At 42.5% G+C, this 25,004-nt stretch overlaps 2 protein-coding genes across 15 annotated transcripts in view; both read left to right on the forward strand.

Annotated features, from left to right (window-relative positions):
* The window catches only part of KALRN (kalirin RhoGEF kinase), a 698,826-nt gene extending 679,319 nt beyond the window's left edge, over positions 1-19,507 (forward strand). For all 14 annotated transcript variants that reach the window (XM_045851423.1, XM_045851424.1, XM_045851434.1 and 11 more), the window contains 4 exons: positions 538-616; positions 7,901-8,101; positions 11,776-11,914; positions 12,618-19,507. In XM_045851423.1, coding sequence (XP_045707379.1) covers positions 538-616; positions 7,901-8,101; positions 11,776-11,914; positions 12,618-13,163 — 965 coding nt within the window. In that variant the 3' untranslated portion in view covers positions 13,164-19,507. The remainder of the gene's footprint in view (positions 1-537; positions 617-7,900; positions 8,102-11,775; positions 11,915-12,617) is intronic.
* A 1,562-nt stretch (positions 19,508-21,069) lies between these two features.
* Positions 21,070-25,004, forward strand: part of UMPS (uridine monophosphate synthetase) — a 30,946-nt gene continuing 27,011 nt past the window's right edge. The window contains exon 1 of the mRNA XM_045851346.1: positions 21,070-21,290. Within this exon, the coding sequence (XP_045707302.1) occupies positions 21,135-21,290 (156 nt within the window). The 5' untranslated portion in view covers positions 21,070-21,134. The remainder of the gene's footprint in view (positions 21,291-25,004) is intronic.

Raw genomic sequence — 25,004 nt, forward strand, 5'->3', positions numbered from 1 at the left:
CTGACTCTCACCGGCCTATCTGGCCTTCAGCATGGTCTTCACTCTCCCTTTTAATTTTTTTTTATCCTCACCCAAGGACATTTATTTTCTTTGCATTTAGAAAGAAGGGAAAACGAGGAGGGAGGGAGAGAAAGAGAAACATCAATATAACAGGGAAATATTGAATGATTGCCTCTCGTGGGCTCCCTGCCCAGGGATTGGACAATGCTACAACCATTTGGGCCACACAAACCAGGAATTCCTTTTAATTTTTTCTGCAAAATACTTATCTGTAAAATATCCTGAACTTACATTCCTGACTCCTCGAGTCCTTGGGTTGCCGTAGGTGGCACAGGGAAGGAGTCTGACTCTGTTACTTCAGTTTTTCCTTGGATCATAGTTTTTAAATGAGAATGGCAGAGAATCATGGTGTTTTCCCACTGAGTGAGACTCCGTATTTAATCTTGATTTGGGGTTATGCTGGAGCTTTCCTGCTAACCTTTTTGTTACTCTATGTGACTTCCTCAATGTCATAAATGGGTTCTCTCTCTTCCGAAGATGCTGCTGCTGATGGGGCCACCATTTCCTGGAAGGAAAACTTTGATTCGGCTTACACTGAGCTGAATGAAATCGGAAGGTAATGACCCTGTTTTCTAGTCCTTCGTTCGTGAGCACTCAACACCACACCAGAAGAACAACCTGCTTTTATTATGTGTTTTTTTACTAAGTGCATTCTCCCTACAGTAGGAAAAACGAGAACACTTACATGTATTTTCTGTTGTCCTTTCTCTAACTTCTGAAGTTGGAGGCTTCCCTTATCAACTCCCAGCCTTTCTTCTTTTCTGGTATGAGAATTGAAGGCTCAACCTTTTCTTCAAAGAACAATTTTAGCTACATCTCAGTTGCTATGTGGCATTTTCATTTTCATTCAGTTCTAAGTATTTTTCCTTCACCTAGTATTTTTTCCTTTGATACAATAGAAAAAATGGAAATGTTTTAAAATTCTAAATGTATGAGGTTTTTGCAATTATCTTCTTGTTACTGATTCTACATTGCATCGCAATTGAAGAAGTTGGTCTATATGACACTGAACCCTTTGCTGCTGGGGACACTTGCTTTAGGAGTAGTATGTGGTCAGATTTTGTTAGAAGTTTCACGTGTTCCCAAGAAGAGCTGTGTAATCACTAATTGTTGGGTGTGGATCTTTGTGGGTGGACATGCAGCAAGCCCAGTGTTTTGTGGACATTTCTAGTCCAAGCACTCGTGCTCTCTCTCTCTCTCTCTCTTTGTATTTTGGTTATAAAAGTGTGTCCTCAACAACAAAAAGGATAAAAGTATGACTTTTAAAAGAATAGTGAAAATATGTATCACCTGTCCCACAAAACAGTTGATGGAAAGGAACAAAAAGGGGGCTGTCCCCGTGTGCGCAGTAGCCTCCAGGTGGTCTCAGTGAGGAATGTGGGCGGGGTCTTGGAAGTTGCCAGCTGCCCTGGGTGTGTGAAGAGAAGAACATGGTTGGCAGCATCTCCATCTCCAGTGGGCGTCCCTCAGCGGAGCACAGAATCTCCTAAGCAGGTGGCTGTGACAGAGTAGAAAGAGCCCAGGTCTTTGTTGGTCCCATTTTTTAGGCAGTAGTCACAACGTAAATCACTGCCTTCACTGTACCACCTTTCACCACCACCAACAACAACACACAAAAACACAACCTCAGCTCTCCTTTGCTATCTTCTTTGTGTAGACACAAGGCCGACAGGCATTTATGTGGTGTTGATGATGATGAGATGCTTATTGAGCATCTATAGTGTTCCAGACACCGGGCAGATATTATATAAAAGTTACTTAACCCAATTCTATTGTTACAGAACACAACAAGGGGGGCCTGAGACAATATACTATTATTGAAAGAAGGCCCTGGGTCCGTTATGTCCACCGCCCTAGGAAAGACGTCTCTCAATGCCAGAGATTTGTGAAAAGGAAAGGAAATATTTATTTAATGCTATACAGACTTCAAGTAGTGACCTAATGTCTTCATCAATAATCCCAAAGTCCCTTAAAACACCCACAAACACAGTCACAGTCCTTCCTTCCTTCCCCCCTTTGCCCAGTCCAGAGTACCGTATCTCAGGAAAGGAAAATGAAGTCCATGGCTCAGACAGTCCTCTGGTTCTTAGTTAGTCCTCCATCTCGACTGGGAGACCTCCCTGGGTTCCCGGCACCCTCGGCTGAGTCGCCAGGGTCTCTGCTAAAACCAGGTGGTGGTTCCCCCTTCTAAAGCTGTGCATGGCTCTCCCTCCTAAAGCAGCATGGTTCTCCCTCTTAGGGATGCGCATGGCTCTCCCTCCTAAAGCACCACGATTCTCTCTCTCCAATGGCCGCCAAGTCTGGGTTTTAAATCTCCACGGCCAATCTTCCTCTGCAGCTTCATTTCCGACTCCTCCCACACTCAGCTTCACATGCCAGAACTCATATCCTTCCAGCTTTACTGGGCTGCCATCATGAGTCTGGGCAGGTGTGGCCCCATGTCCTGGAGCCAATCTTCTCCGAGCTCCCACGCAGGCGCTGTAGCTTGGGGGGATCTGCCCCCAGTCACGTCTTGGTGGGGAAGTTACTTCCATTCCCCTGGCTCAGAGATGATCACAGCTATTTAACATATCCATGCAACCAGCCAAAGGCTATAGATATGTTAAATGACCATGCCAAAGGGTAGCTGCAAGGCTGTTGCTATGCAAAACAGCTCTCAATGGCCTTGCTCCATTTGTCCCTTCCCCCAACCCACACCCTGGGTGGGGGGATGGAGACATCTTAAAATCTCCTGGACACCTTAAGTTCCAGACCCCATTTCAAATGCCCATTTGGGGTCCCCCCTCTTGGCTGCACCCTGTAACACTATTACACGGTGTTTGAGTAGATATACGGTAGCTGTAAACTAAGTCTTAAGGGTTAAATAGCTTCCTTGAGGTCTGAGGTCCAGGATTCAAACCCTGGGCCCTCTGACCCTGAGCCTGTGCTTGATTACTCTAAGATGTTGTTTTGCATCACAACAACTTTTGTGATACATAAGCAGTAGTCATTAACATCTAATTTTCTCCATATACTGAAGTTTGTGAAGCTAGATAAGATTCTCCTTGTGAGCAGGTCAACCTGGTTTCACCGCCTGGATGCCCCAGGTAATTCCTCTCCTACACGAATCAGCTGTGGACAGCCTTAGGCTGAAGGTGTTTCAGCTGGAAGAGATGGGTGTTTGGATATTCCTCAAAGAGGAGATCAATGTTCTGATCTGTCCAAAGCAAGCCGTGGTTTTTTAGAAATTACATCTCCAACAACCTGAAATTTTTCCTCTCTCCCTAATTGGTCCTTATATTTTCAGAAGATCCTTTAAACCAGGGGTGTCAAACTCATTTTCACTGGGGGGCCACATCAGCCTCTAGGTTGTCTTCAAAGGGCCAAATGTCATTTCAACTCCTTAACAGTTAAGGAGTAGTTACATTTATACAGTCCTAAAATTACATTCGGCCCTTTGAAGGCAACTGTGAGGCTGATGTGGCCCCGGTGAAAATGGGTTTGACACGCTTCGGTTAGACACACTGTGTGCTAATAGAACAGAAACAAAGCATGCCGGTACTTACCTGGGACACGTGCAGGACGATCGTGCTGCCAGGGCTGTACAAGTGACCTAGTTTTCTCCATCACACCTACACCCAGACTCTAAGCGTGTGTGACTATCTTATTATAAAGAGCTCTCTGGTAACTGAATATTATAAAAATCGTGGTGCAAAAAGAAATACCTTTACTCCTATAGCCCAATCGTGGAAGCAAAGAGCACTCAGGCACAGCATGTGAACCAGAAGTGGGCTGCACAGGCACCAGTGCAGTCTGGGGCAGCCAGGGTCACCCCCGGAGTGCTGACTGCTCACCTGTACGGGATCCAGCAAGCAGCAGAACCAGGCCCCTGGGGAAGGACGGTAGTTGAACCAGGTGTCTGTTTTCACTCCCTCTTCAGGCTTCACTAAATCTCCTATAAAAGGATTTTTTAAAGCAGACACATAAGGAGGAGGACATTAGAAGAAGTGACAACAATAAACTATCAAAAGCAGCAAAAACAGGTTGAAAGAGTGGCAAATAACCCGGGAAACCTGAGAAAACTCAATTCAAGTCAGTTGTGGGGGCAAGTGAGAGTCACAATAAGAGACAGCAGAATTCCCCAGAGGCTCAGGTCCTGGCAGCACCCAGAGCCTCGAGAAATAGGTGTGAAGAGGATGCCCCTCGTTGGCAGGATTGGCTGAATTCTGTGTGAGGAAAAGTTGCAGCTCAAATCTCCTCCCGCGCCTCAGGCGGCTGCACAGTTATTCTTCCCCACCCAGGAAAAGGCCAGAGGCTTACTCTCCCGGAAAGAGTACAGCGGAGGGCCTCTGTTCTCAAGCTCACCAGCACCGTGGAGGGCAGCAGAGCCCTGCCCCAAACAGGCCAATTAGGAGACTATGTGCCCACCGGATGCTGAGGGGCCCCTCTCTCCTCCACTCTCAGAGCTTTCAAGCAGCTTTTTAGTCCCCGCTTCTTAAAATGAGCCAACTTCCCACACTAGCCAAGATGGAGTAAACCCCTTGTAGCTGTCTCTGTTCTCTCTCACTGACCTCAACCAGAATCCCAGGGGCAGGATGTGAAAAGCAGCTATGTGAGAATTCTGAGAAAAAAAAACAGTAGCAGGGAGATTGGGGAAGGAAGTCAAAACTTGACAAAAAATGAAAACATTGGCTGTGAGTTTTCTGTTTGTTTTTTTCTCCTTTGACCCAAGGGTGGGCCAAATCCAGACACTGCAGCCCACACAGAGACGGAGCACCCCAAGACAGATCTGTCTCTCAGGCCAAAAGACAGGGCAAGGGGGGCCCTTCGAGCTGAAAAGAGCAAGGAGCCTCCCCTGGTCCCTCCTTCTCTCTCTCACTGCTTTGCCCCAAGGGCATGCATGCAAAACCACAGTCTGGTGAAGTGGGAAGCTGAAACTCTCAGGCAATCCAGTCGTTTTGGCCAGAAGAACAATAGGAGGGGGCTGGCGGGAGCCAGGAATGTGGGGGAAATCTCAGTGAGGGACATAACAAAAGGTTAGGAGTTATAATGCTTTGGACATCGACAGTTAACATCATCAATTACACTAGAAATCAGAAAGCAAGGGAATAATTCCTTCAAAATTGTAAATGAATTTTTCCACCTAGAATTATACTCAGCGAAACTAACAATCAAGTGTATAGGTAGAATAAGCACACTTCAGGTATGCAAGTCTCAAACAACTAATTTTCCCATGCACTCTTTGTCAGAAATGACTGAAAAGTGCATTCTGCCACAAAAAGGAAAAATATTCATAGTTTGCTAGAGGTTCAGTTGTAAATAGCGCTGACATAGTTCCAAGAATATAAACACTAAAATGGATTACAGTATAGTTCTGTTGGGAGACGGGGTGAAAAAGTGGCTATGAGGTGGAGACAGAGGGAGGGAAGTCACTCAAGTCGCACCTTTCATACTGGGATGTCAACAGATAATAAGTAAAATTGGAAAAAATCAAAATGTAGTCACACAAAACATACCACACTTAGAGTCATAGAAGTAAATACCTAAATCAGCTAAAATATATTAAACTAGTATATTAAACTGCTTCTCAGGAGGAAGATGGGGATGAGTGGGATGATGGGATGCTTTTGTTTTCAAACCTTGCAAGGCTAAATGACTCTCTAAAGCATGGGGGAGCGTTATGTTGATACACACAAATTAAGATTAAGGTAGCAATGCTTTGTCAGGGCCATGCAGTTCAGGAGACCTTGCTCGGCATTCACAGTCCTCTGGAAAGACAGACTTATAATAATCAAACTCATGAGAGTGCAGTTAAAAGTCAGAATGACTGTTTATTAATTCATGACATAAAATAGAACTTCCGTTCTGACAAAATACTTGTTCATTATGCCAAGAATCATGTCTGGTACAAAATAGGCATTCAATTAACATTTGCCTGATACTTGTTTTATTGACTAGCATATTCTCTCTTTTGGAGAAAATCTGTAGAAAAAAAACACTATTGTCAGAAAGTTGCTCAGAGAGCACAGAGCCAAGTCAGGGAGCCAGCCCTGGTCACAATGTCTGGTGCATCCACTGCTCTTCACACCCTGCACTCCTCCACGCCTGAGTTAGGGCGCCTCTGGACAGGCCTCACTGGCACTGGCTTGTCACCTTTTTGACCCTCCCTTTCTCTGCTTCCATGGTGATCAGCCCACCCCTTTCTACCGCTCTCTCACTCCCTTCCATAGGGATACAGCTGAGTCTGGGAACATTTTATTTTAGGTGCAGTTAATTTTCCTAAATGTAAAAATGGAATGGTGGTTACATACTTGTTCAATGTTCTTGTCGATTAAAGATGCAAACTGAAGTTTAATAAATGAAATAACATGATATCTGGATTTTACCTAAAACACTTAAAAAAAAAGCAGAGGGCAGGAAAGGAATAAATGAAATCGTGTTGGCAAAATGTTGATAATTATTGAAGCTGGCTGTTAGGTGCATAGAGCATCTATTACAGCATTCTCTCTACTGTTGTGTAAATTAGACATTTTTCATTGAGAGCAGGCCTGCGAATCAAAGTATCACCGGTTTGATTCCCAGTCAGGGCACACGCCTGTGTTCCAGGCCAGGTCTCCAGTGGCGGGTGTGCTAGAGGCAACCATACATTGATGTTTCTCTCCCTCTCTTTCTCCCTTCCTTCCCCACCTCTCTAAAACAAATAAATAAAATCTTTAAAATAAATAAATAAATAAAATTAAACTAAAAATAACCTCTTTAAAAATGTTTTTTAAATTATCACAAGTAGAATTCCTCCTTTTTTAACATTGTTACTATCGTTACTGTAGTATTTGATAGAAATACACTCTGTTTAGAAAAGAAAACTGAACCTGTGCTTGATGTTCCACAATGACAGGAAAATATATTGACTAAAAAATGCTATTAGTTTTTATGCATGTCAAAGAATCCTGAAATGCAGAGGAAGGAAAAATGGTGGCTGATAACATTATGATTAAAACTACAGCCCTGGCTGGTGTGGCTCAGTGGATTGAGTGCTGGCCTTTGACCCAAAGGGTCAGAGGTTCGATTGCCAGTCAGGGCACATGCCTGGACTGTGGGCCACGTCCCTGGTTGGGGGCAAATGAGAGGCAGCAGATCAATATTTCTCTCACACATCGCTGTTTCTCTTCTCTTTTTCCCTCCCTTCCCCTCTCTCTAAAAGTAAGTAAATAAAATCTTTTAAAAAATATAGTAGTACCCCTTTTTATCCATGGTTTTACTTTTCACAATCTCAGTTACTTATGGTCCACTGTGGTCTGAAAATATCAAATGGAAAATTCCAGAAATAAAGAATTTGTAAGTTTTAAATTGTGCGTTGTTCTGGGTAGCTTGACTAGATCTTGTGCCACCCCACACAGCCCCACACAGGTCACGAGCCACCCCTCTGTCCAGCATGTCCACTCTGCGCCCGCTCCCCACTGTGAGGCACTCACGGCCATCGCAGTTACCAGGTCAGCTGTCGAGGCGGCACAGCGTGTGCTCCCATCACCCTTATTTTACTAATATCCTCACAGCACAAGAGCAGTAATGCTGACAATTCAGAAATGCGTGAGAGAAGCCATAAAGCGTTTCCTTTAAGTGAAAAGGAGGAAAACATTGTATGTGTAGGCTTCAGTGCTTTCTGTGGTTTCAGCTTCCACTGAGGGTCTTCGAGCATACGCCTCTGGGTGGGCAGGGGACGGCTACTGTACAGGAAAATAGAACTCCTAATAAAATGTTACTATCTGACCACTTCAGAGAAAATGTCATACATCCTGAGTAAAGTAATGACTACTTGATTAATGAATCTTTGACAAAATGCTTTCTCCCTTTGGTTTTCCAGAGGCCGTTTCTCCATCGTAAAGAAGTGCATTCACAAAGCTACCCGCAAAGATGTCGCTGTGAAATTTGTTAGCAAAAAAATGAAGAAAAAAGAGCAGGCTGCCCACGAGGCTGCCCTGCTCCAGCACCTGCAGCACCCGCAGTACGTCACCCTCCACGACACCTACGAGTCTCCCACGTCCTACATCCTGATTCTGGAGCTGTGAGTACGGGGTCATCCCTCTGAGGTGGGCCCCTGCTGTAGGGCTCAGTTGCTAGCAGTTCTGTCCAATGCAGTGTCTCATAGTTTCCAAAGTGCTGTGTGTCACATGCACTCTGCCCTCCATTTTATAAAAATGTTATTCTTATTTTATAGATTAGAAAATCAAGGATGAGGAAGATCCTTAAAACTAGGAATTGGAAAAGCTGGGACTTGAACCCACATTTGTCTCACTCCAGTTTTCATCTTCTTTCTGTTATGGACGTTTGAGCTGGGCAGTTGAGGAAAAGCTTTTGACAGTAGACTTACTGACAGGGGGTGGGGGCATGGAGTTGGGATGAAAGGGAGGGGCTTGCACGTCAACCCACTGTCATCTACCATCTGGGAGATCCTCTGGGGCACAACCTTACCTTCAGAACATTCTACTCATTCCAGAGTTTCTAGGGACTTGGGCAGCCATGTAGTTGGCCCTGGTTGGCCCCAGGACACATCAAATAAAGCAGTAAGTTCACATTCTTCTCACGACTACCCCCAGCTAAGACCAGAGGACATGCTCTGTGGTTTAGAGAGATTTTACACCGACTAAAGAAGCATTTTCAGAAGTACTGAGCCCTCACAGGAAGGTTATCAGATTGGTACAGATGAGGCCCTGGGCCTGGAGAGGAGATAGATATTTGCACCCAAGACCAATGCCATGCAAGTCTTCACAAGGACCCTCATTCCATAGAGAAGCACCTCCATTCATAGCTTCGCAATGTCGTTTTAGTCTTGTTCTTGTGTGCTTGTTAGTCTAGCTCAGCAATTTTCACTGGTGTGCTGCAAGAATTTTTAAAGCACGCAATACCACCCTGACCCGTGTGATTCAGTTGGTTAAGTGTTGTCCCACAAAGCAAAAGGTCTCCAGTTCAATTCTCAGTCAGGGCACATGCCCAGGTTGGCGCGGGTCCCAGTTGGGGCACATGTGGGAGGCAGCCAATTGATGTTTTTCTCCCTCTCTTTCTCCCTCTCTTTCTCCCTCCTTTCTTCTCTCTCTAAAAGTAAATAAATAAAATCTTAAAAAAAACATGCCATACCTAACTACTGAATCAAGAGCACAAACCTCTTTTCCCTTAGATTGTCAAATAAAAAATGACAACAACAAACAGAACAACAGCTGTCCAGTATGAATGAATCAAAATTATACCTATGTTTTTGTCAGATCAGCAGAAAGTACATTTTTGGTGTGCTGCAGATTTTTAGTAATTAGTTTATGTATGCCCTGAGATGAGAAAGGTTGAAGTCACTGGTCTAGCTGTACATGTATATGGATCTTTGAAGAAGCGATTCATCATAACTTTATTTATGAGGAAAAGAAAAACCAAAGTGCAAACATCTTAGGCTAAACTTTTAAACTGGTTGAAAAGAAATGAGAGGAGACAAAAACAACACTGTTAGTATTTGTAATTCTTCTGTGATCCGGATACAGCTGCATAGTAGCCAGTGCATGGTCACTTCGGACTTAACCAATACACGTAAAAACAGCCTTTCAGAGCCTAACCTGTTTGTGGGGAGCTTCCCAACTCAAAAAGGTGTATTCTGTTGACAGTGAATTATCTTTGTTTACAAGTGACAACTTGCTACACTGGACTGTACTTCAATAAAAGGTATTGTCACTTGTGTACCAAAGTGGTACTGTAAACCAGAACCTTTGCCCCTTCAGATTTGCAGGCCAGCGTTCCGAGGGAAGGTGTGAATCCCCAGGCTCTCAGTACAATGGGATGAAGGCTGGGTGCTAATCCCAGTTCTGTGATTTGGAGCCAGTGTACTTGGCTTCCTAGACCTCAGGGTCCTTATCTGTGACTTAAGTCTGAAGAATTATTCCCGCTTCTCAGAGATGTTGCAGGGATTAAATTAGATGAATATTGGATTACACTAGTTTCAGCATTTACTGGGCACTCACTATGACCTGGGCCAGGGTGGGAGGAACAAAGACGAAAAAATAGTTCTTGACATTGAGGAGTTATAGGTGGAATGAAGAAGACCAACTGCTAATTTCAATATAGTATGGTAAGTGCATATTTTGCATTTACCATCAGAGTAGAAGGGTACTCTGAGAACATAGGAAGAGACTAGGTTGGACCTGAAGTTTAGGTAAGACTCGTGAGAGGCAGTTCCTGTGATAAATCTTGGTTACGCTGTGACTGTGTAGCTCCCTTTCTGTGGCCACCCAGTCAGTGGTAGAGCTTTTCTCTACCAGGCAACTGAAGCAGACAACTGAGGTTCTGATCCTCTGGTCTATGGCAGGGCCTGGGCATCTGCATTACCCAAGGGCTCTAAGGGTGAGCTTGGCAACTGAGACTTTTGGATCTCACAGTAGTACTATTGTTAATGTCCCCTGTTAGTGCTCCAAGAAGCCCAGAGGGATGCATCAGACAAGCCCAATACAACTACACTCCACGTGCACCTCCCACACCCTAACCTTGGCAGAGATGGAGAAAGGAAGGCAGCACAGATTTTCATTGGTCCTAACCTTTGCTCCTGTCAAGGAAAGCAGAATAGACCAGTAGGAAGGAACAAGCAAGGGAAGAGACTGGAAACTTGGCCCAGGTCGGGGGTGGGGGTGGTGGTTTTCAGCAGTGCTTGAAAGTAGCTTTGGACTCTTGCTCAAGCTTCTCTGCCTGGGCATTTCCGGGGCGGGGGGGGTGGGGAGGGGGGCTCTTTTTCACAGCCCCATGCACTTTACAGAGTAACTGTCTGACATGTGGTCACTCCTCGCTAAAGAGGACACAGGGCACCTGAAAGTAGCTGGCATTTATTGAGCTCTTACTCTTGCCACCAACTGTGTGTAAATGCCTCTGCTCACTTGACCCTTGCACGGTCTTCACAGGGAAGTGGGTAATTCAGATCAGGGTCTGCTGGGCTCCTCCTGCCTTGTCTCGCTAACAGTTTTTAAAGTTGGAAAATTGCTAAAAGGCAAAGGATTCAAACAGGGGTCAAGAATGCAAAGCTAAACTTTGCCTACTTCCGGTTTTTCCCCAATGAAAACTTGACAAATAAAAGCAATTTGCAAGACATAGGTGGAGCTGCTTGAAGGCAGGCACCAGGTTCCTGTTAATCAGGATTCGCCCGTGTAGCTCTCCATCTCTCTCCCCTCCCCATCTGAAGACTTTCTCTGTTTTGCAACCTGACCTCTCAAAGGATCTTTGAATTAGAACTTTAACCCCATGAGCGATTTTAAAAGTTAAGAAAACAGCCTGGCCAGTGTGGCTCAGTTGGTGGGAGCCCTGTCCTATAACTGAAAGATTGCAGGTTTGATCCCTGGTAGGGGCACGTACAGGAGGCAACCAATCAAGGCTCCTCTCTCACATCGATGTTTTCCTCTCTCTTTAAATGCAATGAAAAGATGTCCTCAGGTGAGGATAAAAAAAAATTAACAAAACAGAATGTCTTAAACAAGGTTATATAGCTTTCTTCCCTGAAGTATACCACATTTATCATTTTCTTTATTTACTTGTTTGCTTATTTATTTATTTTAGTTCTGAACATTATACTAACCTAGGGTTCTAACTAAAATATGTGTGTATTACCACATTGATCTTTATCATAGGGAGTGGGAAAGATCTTACAGGTTTGTTTGTGTGTTATTTTTCTGGTTTTTTACAAACCCATTTCCTTAGCCTTTTCCTCTCTACTTGCAGGATGGATGATGGCCGGCTCTTAGACTACCTTATGAATCACGATGAGCTCATGGAAGAGAAGGTAGCATTCTACATCCGAGACATCATGGAGGCCCTACAGTACCTTCACAACTGCAGGGTTGCTCACTTGGACATCAAGGTAATAAGAAATAGCAACCCTTGCAGGGCCGTGATGAAATCCAACCTGCCAGTCATTGCCCTTGAGAGATGTCAATGCTAATCCATTTTATTTATTTAGATTATAATCTCCATGAATATTAAACAGAAACTAGGTTATCACACAATTTAAGCATATTATGCATGAGTTAATGAGAATACAATGACGCAACGATGTTTGGAGTGAGAGAAGATAGGCAAGCTTTGGCCACTAGGTCTAATTTTGTAGAAGGAAGCAAGTAAATGTCAACTTTTCCATGATGCTAAAAAAAAGCCTCTGTTTTCCAAAATGAGTAATTTATTCTTCACTTGATTCAGTGCAGAAGTAAGGGGTAGTTGAGAGACATGATTTTCACACAAACTCAGTTTAGCTTAGTTTGAAGCCTCCTGTGCACTTTGAGGAGGGAATGTCCCATGCGCCAGGGGTCCCCACCCCCGGGGCCTGTAAGGACGTGCCTGCTAGCAAAGCTCTCCTGAGCTTACACCTCCTGTTCGCTTCTCCCTCTCCCACCCTGCCTTCCATGATACTGGGCCCTGGTATCAGAAAGGTTGGGGACCAATGCCACTTGTTATAGGCTTTATCAAAGAGTAGCAGTGCTGTGTTTGAACTAATGGAGTCCTACTGAGAGTCAAAGCAGAGAGCTGAACTTGCCTTCCCTTCTCCCTGCCTCCTTGCATCTCCTCAGCCCGAGAACCTGCTCATTGACCTGCGGATTCCAGTGCCTCGAGTGAAGCTCATCGACTTGGAGGATGCTGTCCAGATCTCAGGACACTTTCACATCCACCACCTGCTGGGGAACCCTGAGTTTGCTGCCCCGGAAGTGATCCAGGGCATCCCCGTGTCCCTGGGCACTGACATCTGGAGCATCGGGGTGCTGACGTATGTCATGCTGAGTGGGGTCTCCCCCTTCTTGGATGAGAGCAAAGAGGAGACATGTATCAATGTATGCAGGGTGGACTTCAGCTTCCCCCATGAATACTTCTGTGGCGTGAGCAATGCCGCCAGAGATTTCATCAACGTCATCCTGCAGGAAGACTTCCGGAGGCGGCCCACAGCAGCCACCTGCCTGCAGCACCCGTGGCTGCAGCCCCACAATGGCAGCTACTCCAAGATCCCTCTGGACACCTCCCGCCTGGCCTGCTTCATAGAACGCCGCAAGCACCAGAACGATGTGCGGCCTGTTCCCAATGTCAAGAGCTATATTGTCAGCCGGGTCAACCAAGGGACGTAGCCACTGAGCTTGCGTCCCAGCCCTTGAGGTTTCACATGGAAGTGCAGTGTGAGCCAAAGCAAGACTGAATGTGTCTGTAAATAATTCTGTTCATTATTTCACTCCATGCAGTTCTCTGGATTGAGAGATGGTCTCTCTTAAACCTCATCAGTGGTTATTCAGGGTCTGAGCAGCAGTAAAATCACCCGAGATCCAGGGCTTTCCAGAAGGTCGTTCACAAGAGATAAAGGAGAAAGTCACAGAGAGTATTACAAAGAGGGTCAAGGATAACAAGAATATTAGCTGTCACAAAATGTTAATTGTGCATTCCAAAATGAGTGGGTAAGTGGGCAAAACTTCAGCTCATTGTGGTGAGTATAAAAGGTTTCTGCCTGTGCTGAAATTTCAAGCAAAAAGTTCTATTTAACAGAAATGTCAAGTATGCCAACCATTCTGGTTTATAGTACTTATAGTTTCTTAATAAGATTCATATACACACACAGTAAAACATATCCCATTCAGATTTCAGAGTTTTATAATAGAGAGATATATATGAAATCAATCAAAGTAACTTTTTAGTGCTCCAGTTAAGACAGTAATTTATCTGCCGAAGCATTACATTGTTTTGACTAAGCACAATTAGATGACAAGATTTTTAGAGCATTTTATAAATCCTGTATAGAAATCTTTACCAGAACCTGTGCATTAAGAGAAAGCAGTTCCCCTTTTGAAATCTGTGAACAAGTTTTCTCTCAGTCACAGGCACCTGACTAACATGGGTTCTGTATATGAAATGCTATTCCCAAATTCGCTGGCAGCTCAGAGTCAGCCTGGCAGGACAGTCTGCCAGGAACTAAGTCCAAATTATGGCAAGAGTTGTGAGCTCTTTTTATGTCTATACTTGGTTTGAAGTTAATAGCGAATATAACAGGTTCGCACAAAAGGGCAAACAAAAACCTTTCCTACGGTTCCTTGAACACCTAACAACACTCTCTGCTGTCCTCTACAGCTGTAGAACTCAGTCCTCAGACAGCTAGTCTACTTGATTTCTAACCCTTGTGGAAGCTAAGGGGTGCTCACCAACAGGAGGCAGCCATGTAGGCCTTTTAAAGGCCTGGTCCCAAGTCCTTTTTGAAGCCATGGAATAAAATCTGCTCCATCACCCTGATAGAGCATTGAATTTTAACTGCAATTGCACTGTCTACCACCACCCAGCCATCAGTATTTCCCGGCACTAAAAGGACTAATTGCACTCGGAGGCCAATGCTGCTTGCTGGTGTACCTTCTCCACACTAGATGCCTGCTCACTGCCCTTTTTTCTGCTAGTGGAAGAACAGCTAAACCTGAGCATTTCATGTTTTTCCTTTCTTTGTTTTGGAAAGCATTTTTGTTTTTGTGTTTGTCCGTGATCCACTCTTTGTTTTCTAAAGTGTGTTTTGAAACTTGCGGTTATGCAAATAATATTTTAAAAACATAACTCAAGTGTTTGTCCGAGTCAGATTGAATGGCATTGCTTCTCTCCTGTGACAGGATTGAGAAAATTGAAATCACGCAGCACGGACATGCAAGCACAGAGTTGATTAAGGGTAAATAGAAATACAGACTTAGTTCAATGAAAAGGAATTTTGGAAACTGAGCCCGAACTTGCATATGTAAAAGCACTTATTTCCACAGTGGAAATGTAGAATTGAAAACACTCATCATTCTTTCCCACTGATTTCAAAGTCAACTTCCTCATCTACCCTCCAATTCATCCCATCCAAGATTGTAAGTTAATAAGTTAATGGAAAGGATAAGCAATAAGACTAGATAGCACTTCGTGTTTTCAGAATTAACCAAATATGTGGAGACTGACTTTGACTATATCTGTTTCTTAGTTTTCAAATGGCCGCAGGGCCATCAAGGATCCCTTCCTCAGAGTGCTCTCTTGACGAACGCTCCATAGTCTTCATTTAAAAAGAAATGTATATACAAATGCTATAGGACATAATATTTTAAAATTTAGAACAATTTACTAGAAAGTCTTTTAGCAAACATGTCTTCATTACAAGACATATCAGAAGAAGAAAGCCTGGTCCCCAGGCTGGTGTGCAATAGAGTGCAGGCCTGAGGGGTCCAGATCACCACCTAGTGGTAGGTATGGCTCAGCAAGCTCCCTTCTATCCGAGGGGACAGTGACTAAAGAGCCCCCTGCTGAGCCACTTGGAGTGTTTATGACCATGCAGGAGGTGAAGCTGAGTTTCTGCTTGGGAAGGGTAGGGCCTAGGACAGTGGTGCAGATGGCACAGGAGAGTGTTAATGGGATTGTGTGGTGGGAAGGCAGTTGACAGAATGTTGGAGCCAAAGCTTTTGTATCAGCTTTTACAGCAGAGTGGGGATGATCCAGATGGGAGGTTGCACGGAACCCCCACCCCCAGGACACTTGTTGGGGAAGTGAGGGGACAGGAGAAGAAGGACATAGACATGAAAAGTAGCATGATTTTGTTAACTGGAGCCAAAGTACAATCATTAGAGTAGAATGAATTTAATAGGAGCCCAAAGAGAAAGGGCGTATATTTTATATAGTTTGGAAACTGAAGGAAAACAACAGGGAAGCTCCCTGTCTGCAAAGCTTCTGGTTCCTCCCGACAGGAAAGAGATAGCAAAGCTTCTGGTTCCTCCCGACAGGAAGAGATTCTGGTTCAAGAATTCTCCCTGACAAGTTGGAGGTAACAAGGAATCCCAGAACAGGTCTGGCAAATGCACTTCAGGTTGCCCTGTGGGCAAACATGGTGAGAGATGCAGGCCCAGGGACCCCTTTCTCGTACCTGTTTCGGAAGAGATATTTACTCCTTTGTGTTAGAGAAGAGGAGAAAAAAGAGACAAGAGCCCACTTCCCCAATTCCGGTGGTCCTTGACGTCAAAGCTTAACGAGGAATTAGTGAAAGTGAACTTCTGGTTGAACTGGGGAAAATAAGTGTTGGGTAAATTCACAACTTTCTTGCTTGGCTTATATTCACTGCATAGGTTCTGGGGGGTTTTTTGTTTTCTTTTGTAAAGGTGGGATGGAGAAAGAAGGGAGAGATCAGGGACAACCCATAGTAATTTTTAAAAGGTATAAGGATTTGCTGCATCTTTTACAATTGTTTCAAATTAAATAGATTTATATCCACTCACAGCTGAATGTGGGAACATTTTTGAGAAAAAAATGGTCATGTTGGCAGTGTGCTTTGGGTCTCTCACAGCCATCAACACTCTTGGGGGAGTAGAGGAGGCAGAGAGGCAAAGCCGGATTCACTGCTTTGTGGCTCACAAAGCTTTATAACAGTAGTGCCTTTCGGAGGGGAGGATGGGAGGTAAAGAAGTTCATTGTGTTTAGACTGACTGATGTTGCAGCATTTTTTCTTTATATACAATATCTGTTAAATGAAAACATCTGAATATAAGGTGAGCCTAGGAATTCTTGAGTTCCAACCTCAGTTATTCCTGATTAGTCCTTTCTAACAGAGAGTCTCTGTTTTCTGCCCCAGGTGTCCCCATTGTTAAAATGGGAGTTAGTGGGAGGGAGGGTGGACATTCATTTCATAGGCGTGTTGGAAGAATACCTTAATTGGGAGGTCTAGATAATACTTGGACTTTTTAAAAAGTGCTACACACTGCCAGTGCTAAGAATTTCATTGACAGGAACTTGAACATTCCAGGTTTTCAATATTCATGTCTTTAGGTACTCATTTGCAAACTCATGAAGTTAAATTCTACAAATTGATTTTAATTGGAGGTACTAGGTGCTCTTTGTCTAAATGTTATTTGGTTTTGGCCTATAATTTTGATCATTTAAAAGCTTGTCTACAGAAAGAGGTTAGGAGAGCTAATTGAAGTCTTTATGTCAATAAACTGTTTTCACCGGTGTTTCTTGTGGCAGACGCAGAGTAAGATGCCCTCCAAAGCAACCACTACTCTCTCTTCTCAAGCCTTGTGCCCTGGAAAATTAGGCAGAGAAGATCCCAAACAGCCACTTTCCTCATCAGGAGGGCAGAAGTGAGAGTAAAATAGTGTCTGATCTCACACTCACTATTTCAGAGTCTCACAGTCATCTGTTATTGAAGGGGCAAATGAAATGCCCGGGTGTAGAAATGAAGAACTCTTGGTTTTTGGAGGGAAAAACTTTGGATCCTTTTTAAAAGATAATTAGGTTTTTCAGGAGTGTAATATTTGCCTCCTCATAGTCTCCATGATTTAGCGCCCGTGAGCTAGTCATTACTTTTTTCTCACCTCTGTGGATGAGCATGGAAATTTGTGAGAATGTGAGGGAGCCAATATGTTATACACTAGATAATGGTTATTTCTGTGTATTAACTAAAACTTTGTCCTGTGTTTGATAGAGGAGGGGATATTTCACACAGAAGGGGTCTCTGAGTGGGGCAAAAGTGCAAGTACCATTTCTTGCTCAGTTTTGAGGAATTTTGACCTATTCCTTTCTCTGCTGTGCGGCATCTCTGTGGAGTCTGGGCTAGGCAAACACAGTATGTGAGCTTTCAGTGGATTATCTGTATTATGGCTTTTCTTAACTATTTAAAATCTAGGAATCACTTGAAAATGAATGAGCAAACCTGGGGCAGGGTTAGGAAAGATAAGGTTTACACATATTCCACTAAGATAAGGGAAGCTACTATGTTAATATTCATTTTCTAAAAACTCTAAGGCTCTCATTGTTTCACTAATTTTAGAGGGTTAAAAAGGGCTGAAATTTGTCCACAGCACTAGCCACTTAGAAAATGTTATTCACGTGAGAAATCTATACAGAAATAGTAGAACACAGAAATATCATAGGCCATATTTTCCTCTTCATTTTAATATATGTAGAAGTTAGAGGAGAAGAAATTACTCTAAGACAAATTTTCATCTTTAAGGGATATTTACAGAAAGCCTGAAATTGATACTCACAGGCTTGGTGTCCTCCTCTCAGCCTTGTTGCTGGGAGAGTCGAAACTGTTGTCAGATTTAGCTTCTGTTCAAATATTCAAGATTAACTGTTTATTCAGATAACTGTTATTTTGGAGAGTGAGGATAGCTGAGAAAAGGGAGGGTGGTAGGAAAACACACAAGTAAATTTCTTGAAGTCCCCCCTCCTGAGGCTTAATTTGAGCAAGCTAATCTGCTAGCCCAGGAGGAGCTGGCACAAGAGCTCCACCCATGCCTGACTTCTGTCAAGAAATGTATCCACATCCAGGAGTATCACGCAAACTATAATGACCTCACAGACTGTGGTTGTGAATTTGCAGTTAACAAATATACGTCTTCTTTAACCAACTGAAGCCATATCTGTCATTTCTGTGTTTGACTCTTTTTTTTTTTTTAACCCCGGTGCTTTCCCCTCTGTTTCTGCCAAACTTCAGCCTACTCTATGGGGAAGAGGAGTAAAACCGTAGTTAGGATGAATGTGAGGACCATGAAAAAACTAAACCTCCTCTTCACAGTGAGATCCTAGCCAGAGAACAGTAGTGATCAAAATGCAAACTGTTGGAAAACATGGATATATGTACATCTGTACATGTATATAGTGTATAATATGTATGTATATGTTATTGCTCATATGCAGAAATCTATCCATTTGAAGACAGCCCAGGTGGGTCCATTTTTCTGTTGGAAAACCATCCGGGCCATTCAAAACCATTAGGGCCGATGGGTAGAGTTACATTCTACTGAATTAGGAATCATTTGCTGTCTTTTGAAGTCCACAAACCCAAATCAATGAAGCCTAAAACAATGGGGCCACCATTTCAGTTATTATGTTTATATGGAGTCAGAAGTACCTTTATATTTGAATCATTAACAGTTGGTTTGCAAACTGCATTGGCACCTTTTGGTTTTGAGTGACCCCACCCCACCACTTCTTTTGAGAGTTCGACATGGCTTCTCTGGCCATTCAGATAAAGGGCCTTATCCATAGTGGACAGGTTTCCCCATAGAGACCATTACACATATACATATAAGTACATACATCCATCAGGCTTATAACAATTGGTTTAAAAATCACTCCACAGTATTGATAAATAGCTCTATATTTTCAAGGTGCAGAAAAATTCCACAGCCTTAATTATTTCAGTGTCTTGCTGGTCTGCCTTAAGTGTATCTTCTGGGTTTTGGTTGTCTGATTATTTTTAAATTTTTCTGCAATTATTCATTTTGTATGCACACAATGTCATTTTGTAAAGGTAGGTTGTATATATTTTATTTGTAAGTCAAATTCATTCACGTGTAATGTTGTAAAGTGATGATCTGCTGTCTTGTTATACTACAGTAAATGTTATAAGTTATGGATGACTTCAAAATGTACATCTCACAAGTTATGCATTCCTATAAATATACTATACTAAAGATCATTATTTCTGGTGGCCTTTTTGTTTTCTTTCTAATTAAAACCTGTGTTCAAAAATCATATTTTTCTCTCTTTTCCCAAGTATATGAAAGCATTTGACAAGGTAAACAAAATCACATTATTATTACAATACTTTTTATCCAGGATTTTGCATAGAAAGTAACAATTTTGTAGCCTGGAGAAGTATGCTAAAGTATTTCTTTATTCAAAATATTGCTGAATAAACTTCACATGTGCATTGTTAATTTCATTCTAGTGTTTCATGTGGCAACTTTGTTAGCAAATTGGAAGGCCATTTGTGCTGGATCTCACAAGTTTATGCATCATAGTATGAACTTGAGGAATCTGGATTAGCCTATGGGGACATGGTCAAGCTTTGAAAGACTGGAAGTGCCACTGAGGTGCAAAAAAGCCTGATTCATAATACAGTGTCAGCTGGGTAGAGTGTTAGGGATTGAAGTATTTTGATTAGCCAGTAAGAGCCAAATGTTTTAATATCTGGCTTTTATTTCATCAATATTTTACTGCATTTATTTAAAATGAGAAACAATTGTCAATGCACAGGTTCTTCACACTGGCTGGTCAGCACAATCTCTTCAGAGAAATTGCATAAAAAATATTGAAATGAGCCCCGGCTGGTGTGGCTCAGTAGATTGAGTGCCAGTCTGAGAACCAGAGAGTTGCTGATTGTATTCCCAGTCAGGGAACATGCCTGGGTTGCAGGCCAGGTCCCCAGACAGTGGGTGACAGGCAACCACACATTGATGTTTTTCTCCTACCCCTCTCTCTAAATATAAGTAAATAAAATCTTTTTAAAAAGATTGAAATGAAATTAGAACCAATTTGATGGGTAACAATCATTAGCCCTATGGCTTTATGAATTATTTTCCTTAAAGTATTGCCTTCTACACATGAGAATTTCCTCCACTTTAAGGGATCTATTTGCCAAAACCGAATTCGCTTGGGTTTTCAGATTAGCAGGCCAGGTTACCCCAGATGACCTTGATACCCTCAGTTCATCCTTCTCTGCCCTCCTCCCTCGCTTCATCAGCTGCACACGTATTACGCGCCAAGCATTTGCGTGATCGAAGGGGAGTAAATATGCATCCGCCTCCAGGACTTGTAGAGCCGACGAAATGAATCAACCTTCTTGGCGCTCTAGAGTCCCATTTGAGAAGGGCTCACATTGTCACGTGACCAATGCCATGAAGTTCAAGGGAGAAATGAGAAAAGGTCCCTATCTCTGAGATCTTTATTTTTCGAAACCGGATGGGGGACGTGGCTAATAAGCAAATAACTACATTCGTGGCCAAATAGGAAAGAAAATTCAGAGGACGCTAATCTTAAGTGGGCAGAATTCACAGTCTCTTGAAAGGCTTGACTTCATGATCTTGGAAGCGATCTAACTCTTCGACGCTTTACAATCCATGGATCCAATCCAGGGGCAGCCAGAAGAAGCGTAAATCTTACGGCAAATTTCACGGCCGGCAACCTAGCCTGCAGAGGCGCGCGAACGGAGCCCGCCCGGCCGCCCGAAAAGGGGACGGAAGAGGAGGGCCTTCTCCGCTGACGTCACAGGAGCGCCGCGGTCCCAACATTCTTTGACCTGTGGAGCGAGTGTGGAGTTCCCCACGATGTCGGCTACCCGAGCAGCTTTGGGATCCTTGGTAACGGATCTGTACGACGTGCAGGCTTTCAAGTTTGGGAACTTCGTGCTGAAGAGCGGGCTGTCTTCTCCCGTCTACATAGATCTGCGGGGCATTGTGTCTCGACCACGTCTTCTGAGTCAGGTGTCAGCCCCGGAATGGGAAGAAGCGGGGTGGTGGCGGAAAGGGAGACCAGCAAATGGAGGAGAGTGAAAAGTAACTGGAGTTGGGCTGCGGGTGAGAGCAAAAGAGCCAAATAGGAGGATCGACCCTACTGTCGGCCTGGGGAGTCAATTTGAGAAGCCCAGAGGCCAGGAACTGTTAGTTTCTTGGGGACACAGAAAGCAGCCTGCTCTTTGACCCACCGACTTTGACACGTGCTTTGCAAGAGTCGGGGCCCCAGTTTGGAGCCTCGTCTCGCATAGAAGTGGTTGAAGGAGTTCTCTGTCTCTAACCTCGAGAAAATTAGATGTGGGGAAAAGGTGGGAGGGGGTAGAATTTAATAGCTGCTCAAATAATTGGAAGGACTGTTGCTTGGAAGGGGGTTTTGATTTTGCACTGTGACCAGGAGCAGGAATTAAGGCCTGAGGGTGGACATTTCATGGAGGCAGTTTCTTTTTTTTTGGGGGGGGTCAACATTAGGAAAAACTTTATGCAAATTAGAGGTTACTAGCGCAGTGCTTCTCAAACCTTCAGTACGTATGAATCACCTGGGGGTTTTGTTAAAACGCGTAATATGGTTGAGTAGAACTGAGGCAGGGCCTGAGGTTAGGCACTTTTAGTGAGCTGCCAGCCAAAGCTGCAGACCACACTTTGAGTAGAATAATCTAAATGTGATGTTCATTAGAATTGCTACTAGCTACATGGGAATATTGAGCATTATGAAGTTTTAAAATTTAAATAGTCACACGTGGCTATCATATTGGACAGTGCAGATATAGAATATTTCCATCGTCACACAAGTTCTATCCAGAAGACACATAAAAGTTCCTCCTGTCACCTTATGTCCTTATGGCTTTTATGTCCACCCTTTGTGTGGTTATTATGAAAGGATCGAAGCACTAGTTGAAATGGGTTGGACTACCCAGGATATTGCTATGGCATGTGTCATCCATGCTGATGAAGTGAATGACTAGGGGGTCTTCTCATAAAAAATTGGTATACCTTTTAACAAGTCGTCAGTTGATAGAAGACTGAAAACTATTATTTGATACTAGATCTTGATGTGGGTGTGATTTTTGGTAGTTAATTTGTAAGGAGTCAAAATGTTGAGAGACCTGGCTGTAACAGAACTTCTTTCATGTCTACTTTATTCTAATAGGGTTTCTCAATATTTGCACCCAGAAAAGCTGTATAATTTACACTAAAGTCTAACTTCCTTGTAGTAAGGAATATTGAACTACAGTATACACATAAACGAATGCAAGGGGAAGAGGTACCATTCATCTCACAAAGAAATGCATTTCTGAAATAATCAGTTTTTATGCTTTTATCAGAAGCATAAATTAATTTTATGCTTATAACAATTTTAATTTTATTCTTATAACAATTGTAAATGGTAACTCAATACAGAAGAACTTTTAACACTTGGAGACTTACAGTCAGGAAAATTTCAATTTAATATTTTTGTCATGAAGAAAATGATCAGTAAGAGTTTTATTTTTTTTTTAAGGTTTTATTTATTTATGTTTAGAGAGAAGGGAGGGAAATAGAGAGAGAGAGAAACATCAAGGTGCGGTTGCTGGGGGTCATGGCTTGCAACCCAGGCATGTACCCTGACTGGGAATCGAACCTGCGACACTTTGGTTCGCAGCCTGCACTCAGTCCACTGAGCTATGCCAGCCAGGGCAACATTATACTTTTAAAAATATTTTGTTTAAATAGTCTCAGGTATACAACATAATGATTTAATAATTGCATATATTGCAAAGTGATCACTGCAGTAAGTCTAGTTAATATCCATCATCATACATACTTAAAGAATATTTTTTTGGTGATAACTTTTATGATCTACTCTCTTAACAACTTCCAAATATGCAACACAGTGTTGTTAACTGTAGTCACTGTGCCATGCACGACATCCCCATGACATTTACGATGTAACCGCGAGTTTGTGCCTTCTGCCCACCTTTACCCATTTCATTCACCCCCAACTTTGCCCAGCCCTCACCTCTGGAAACTACCAATCTGTTCTCTATAGGTTGGGTTTTTCTTTTTACCTTTTTTTGTTTGTTTGTTTCTTTATTTTAGATTAGACATATAAGTGAGATCATACGGTATCAGTCTTTCTCTCTCTGACTTACGTCTTCATCCATTTGTCTATGGATGGATGTCTAGGTCGCTTCCACATGGTGGCTATTGTAAAAAATCCTGCAGTGAACATAGGAGTGTGTTTATCTTTTGAATTAGTGTTTGGATTTCTTCAGATAAACACCCAGAAATGGAATTACTGGGTCAAATAGTAATTCTATTTTTAATTTTTGAGGAATTCCCATATTGTTTTTCCATAGTGGTTGGACCAATTTACAATCCCACCAACAATGCTGTGCATTGGGGGTTCCCTTTTCTCCACATGCCTGCCAACATATGTTAATTTATTGATGATAGCCATTCTGAAAGTGAACCACAGTGAAGTGATACTTCGTTGTGGTTTTAATTTGCACTTCCCTGATTTTGATTAGTGATGTTGAACATCATACGTCCATTGGCCATCTGTATGACCTCTTTGGAGAAATGTCTGTTCTGGTCATCTGCCCATATTTTAATCAATTTTGATTTTTTCAGTGTTAAGTTATATAAGTTTCTCATGTGTTTTGAATATTAACCCCTTATCAGATATCGGCGTATATCTTCGCACTCATCAGGTTTTCTTTTCATTTTGTTGATGATTTCGTGCACTGTGCAAAAACTTTTCAGCTTGATGTAATCCCACCTGTTTACATATGCATTTTTTGTTTCCCTTACCCACTGATACATATCCAAAAAAATGACAGAGAACAATGTCAATAAGTTTATTGCCTATGCTTTCTTCTAGAAGTTAAGGCTTTCAGGTCCTACTTACATTTTTTCAAGTCTTTAATGCATTTGGAGTTTGTTCCTGTGTATGGTGTAAGAAAGTGAACAGTTTCATTCTTTAGAATGTATCCGTCCAGTTTTCCCAATGGTACTTATTGAAGAGCTGTCCTTACATCATTGTATAATCTTGCCTCTTTTTGTCATAAATTAATTGACCGTATAAATGCAGGTTTATTTCTGACCTCTCTGTTCTGTTCTGTTAATCTGTGTGTCTGTTTTGTGCTAGTACCATGCTGTTTTGAATACTGTGTCCTTGTGTAATTTGTTATCAGGTAGCCTGATACCTCCAATTTTGTTCTTTATATCACTTTGGCTATTTGGGGTCTTTTGTGGTTCTATATAAATTTTAGAATTATTTGGTCTAGTTTTGTGAAAAATGCCATTGATATTTTGATAAGGATTGCATCAAATTTGTAGATTGCTTTGGATAATATGGACATCTTAACGGTGTCAATTTTTCCAACCCATGAACACATTATATCCTTTTATTTACTTGTGTCTTCAATTTTTCTTAGCACTGTCTTCTCGTTTTTAAAGTACTGGCCTTTTTACCTCCATTAAATTTATTCCTAGGTATTTTGTTCTTTTTGATGTAAATGTAAATGGGGTTGTTTTCTTCATTTCTTTTCCTGATAGTTCATTGTTAGTGTATAAAAACACAACCAATTTCTGAATACTAATTATGTATCCTGGAAATTTACTGATTTTGTTTATTAGTTGTAATTATTTTTTGGTAGCATCTTAACTGTTCTCTCTATATAGTATCATGTTATCTGCAAATAG

Source organism: Phyllostomus hastatus, unplaced genomic scaffold (assembly GCF_019186645.2).
Source record: "Phyllostomus hastatus isolate PE091 unplaced genomic scaffold, TTU_PhHast_1.1 phas_contig_86, whole genome shotgun sequence".
Classification (NCBI taxonomy): domain Eukaryota; kingdom Metazoa; phylum Chordata; class Mammalia; order Chiroptera; family Phyllostomidae; genus Phyllostomus; species Phyllostomus hastatus.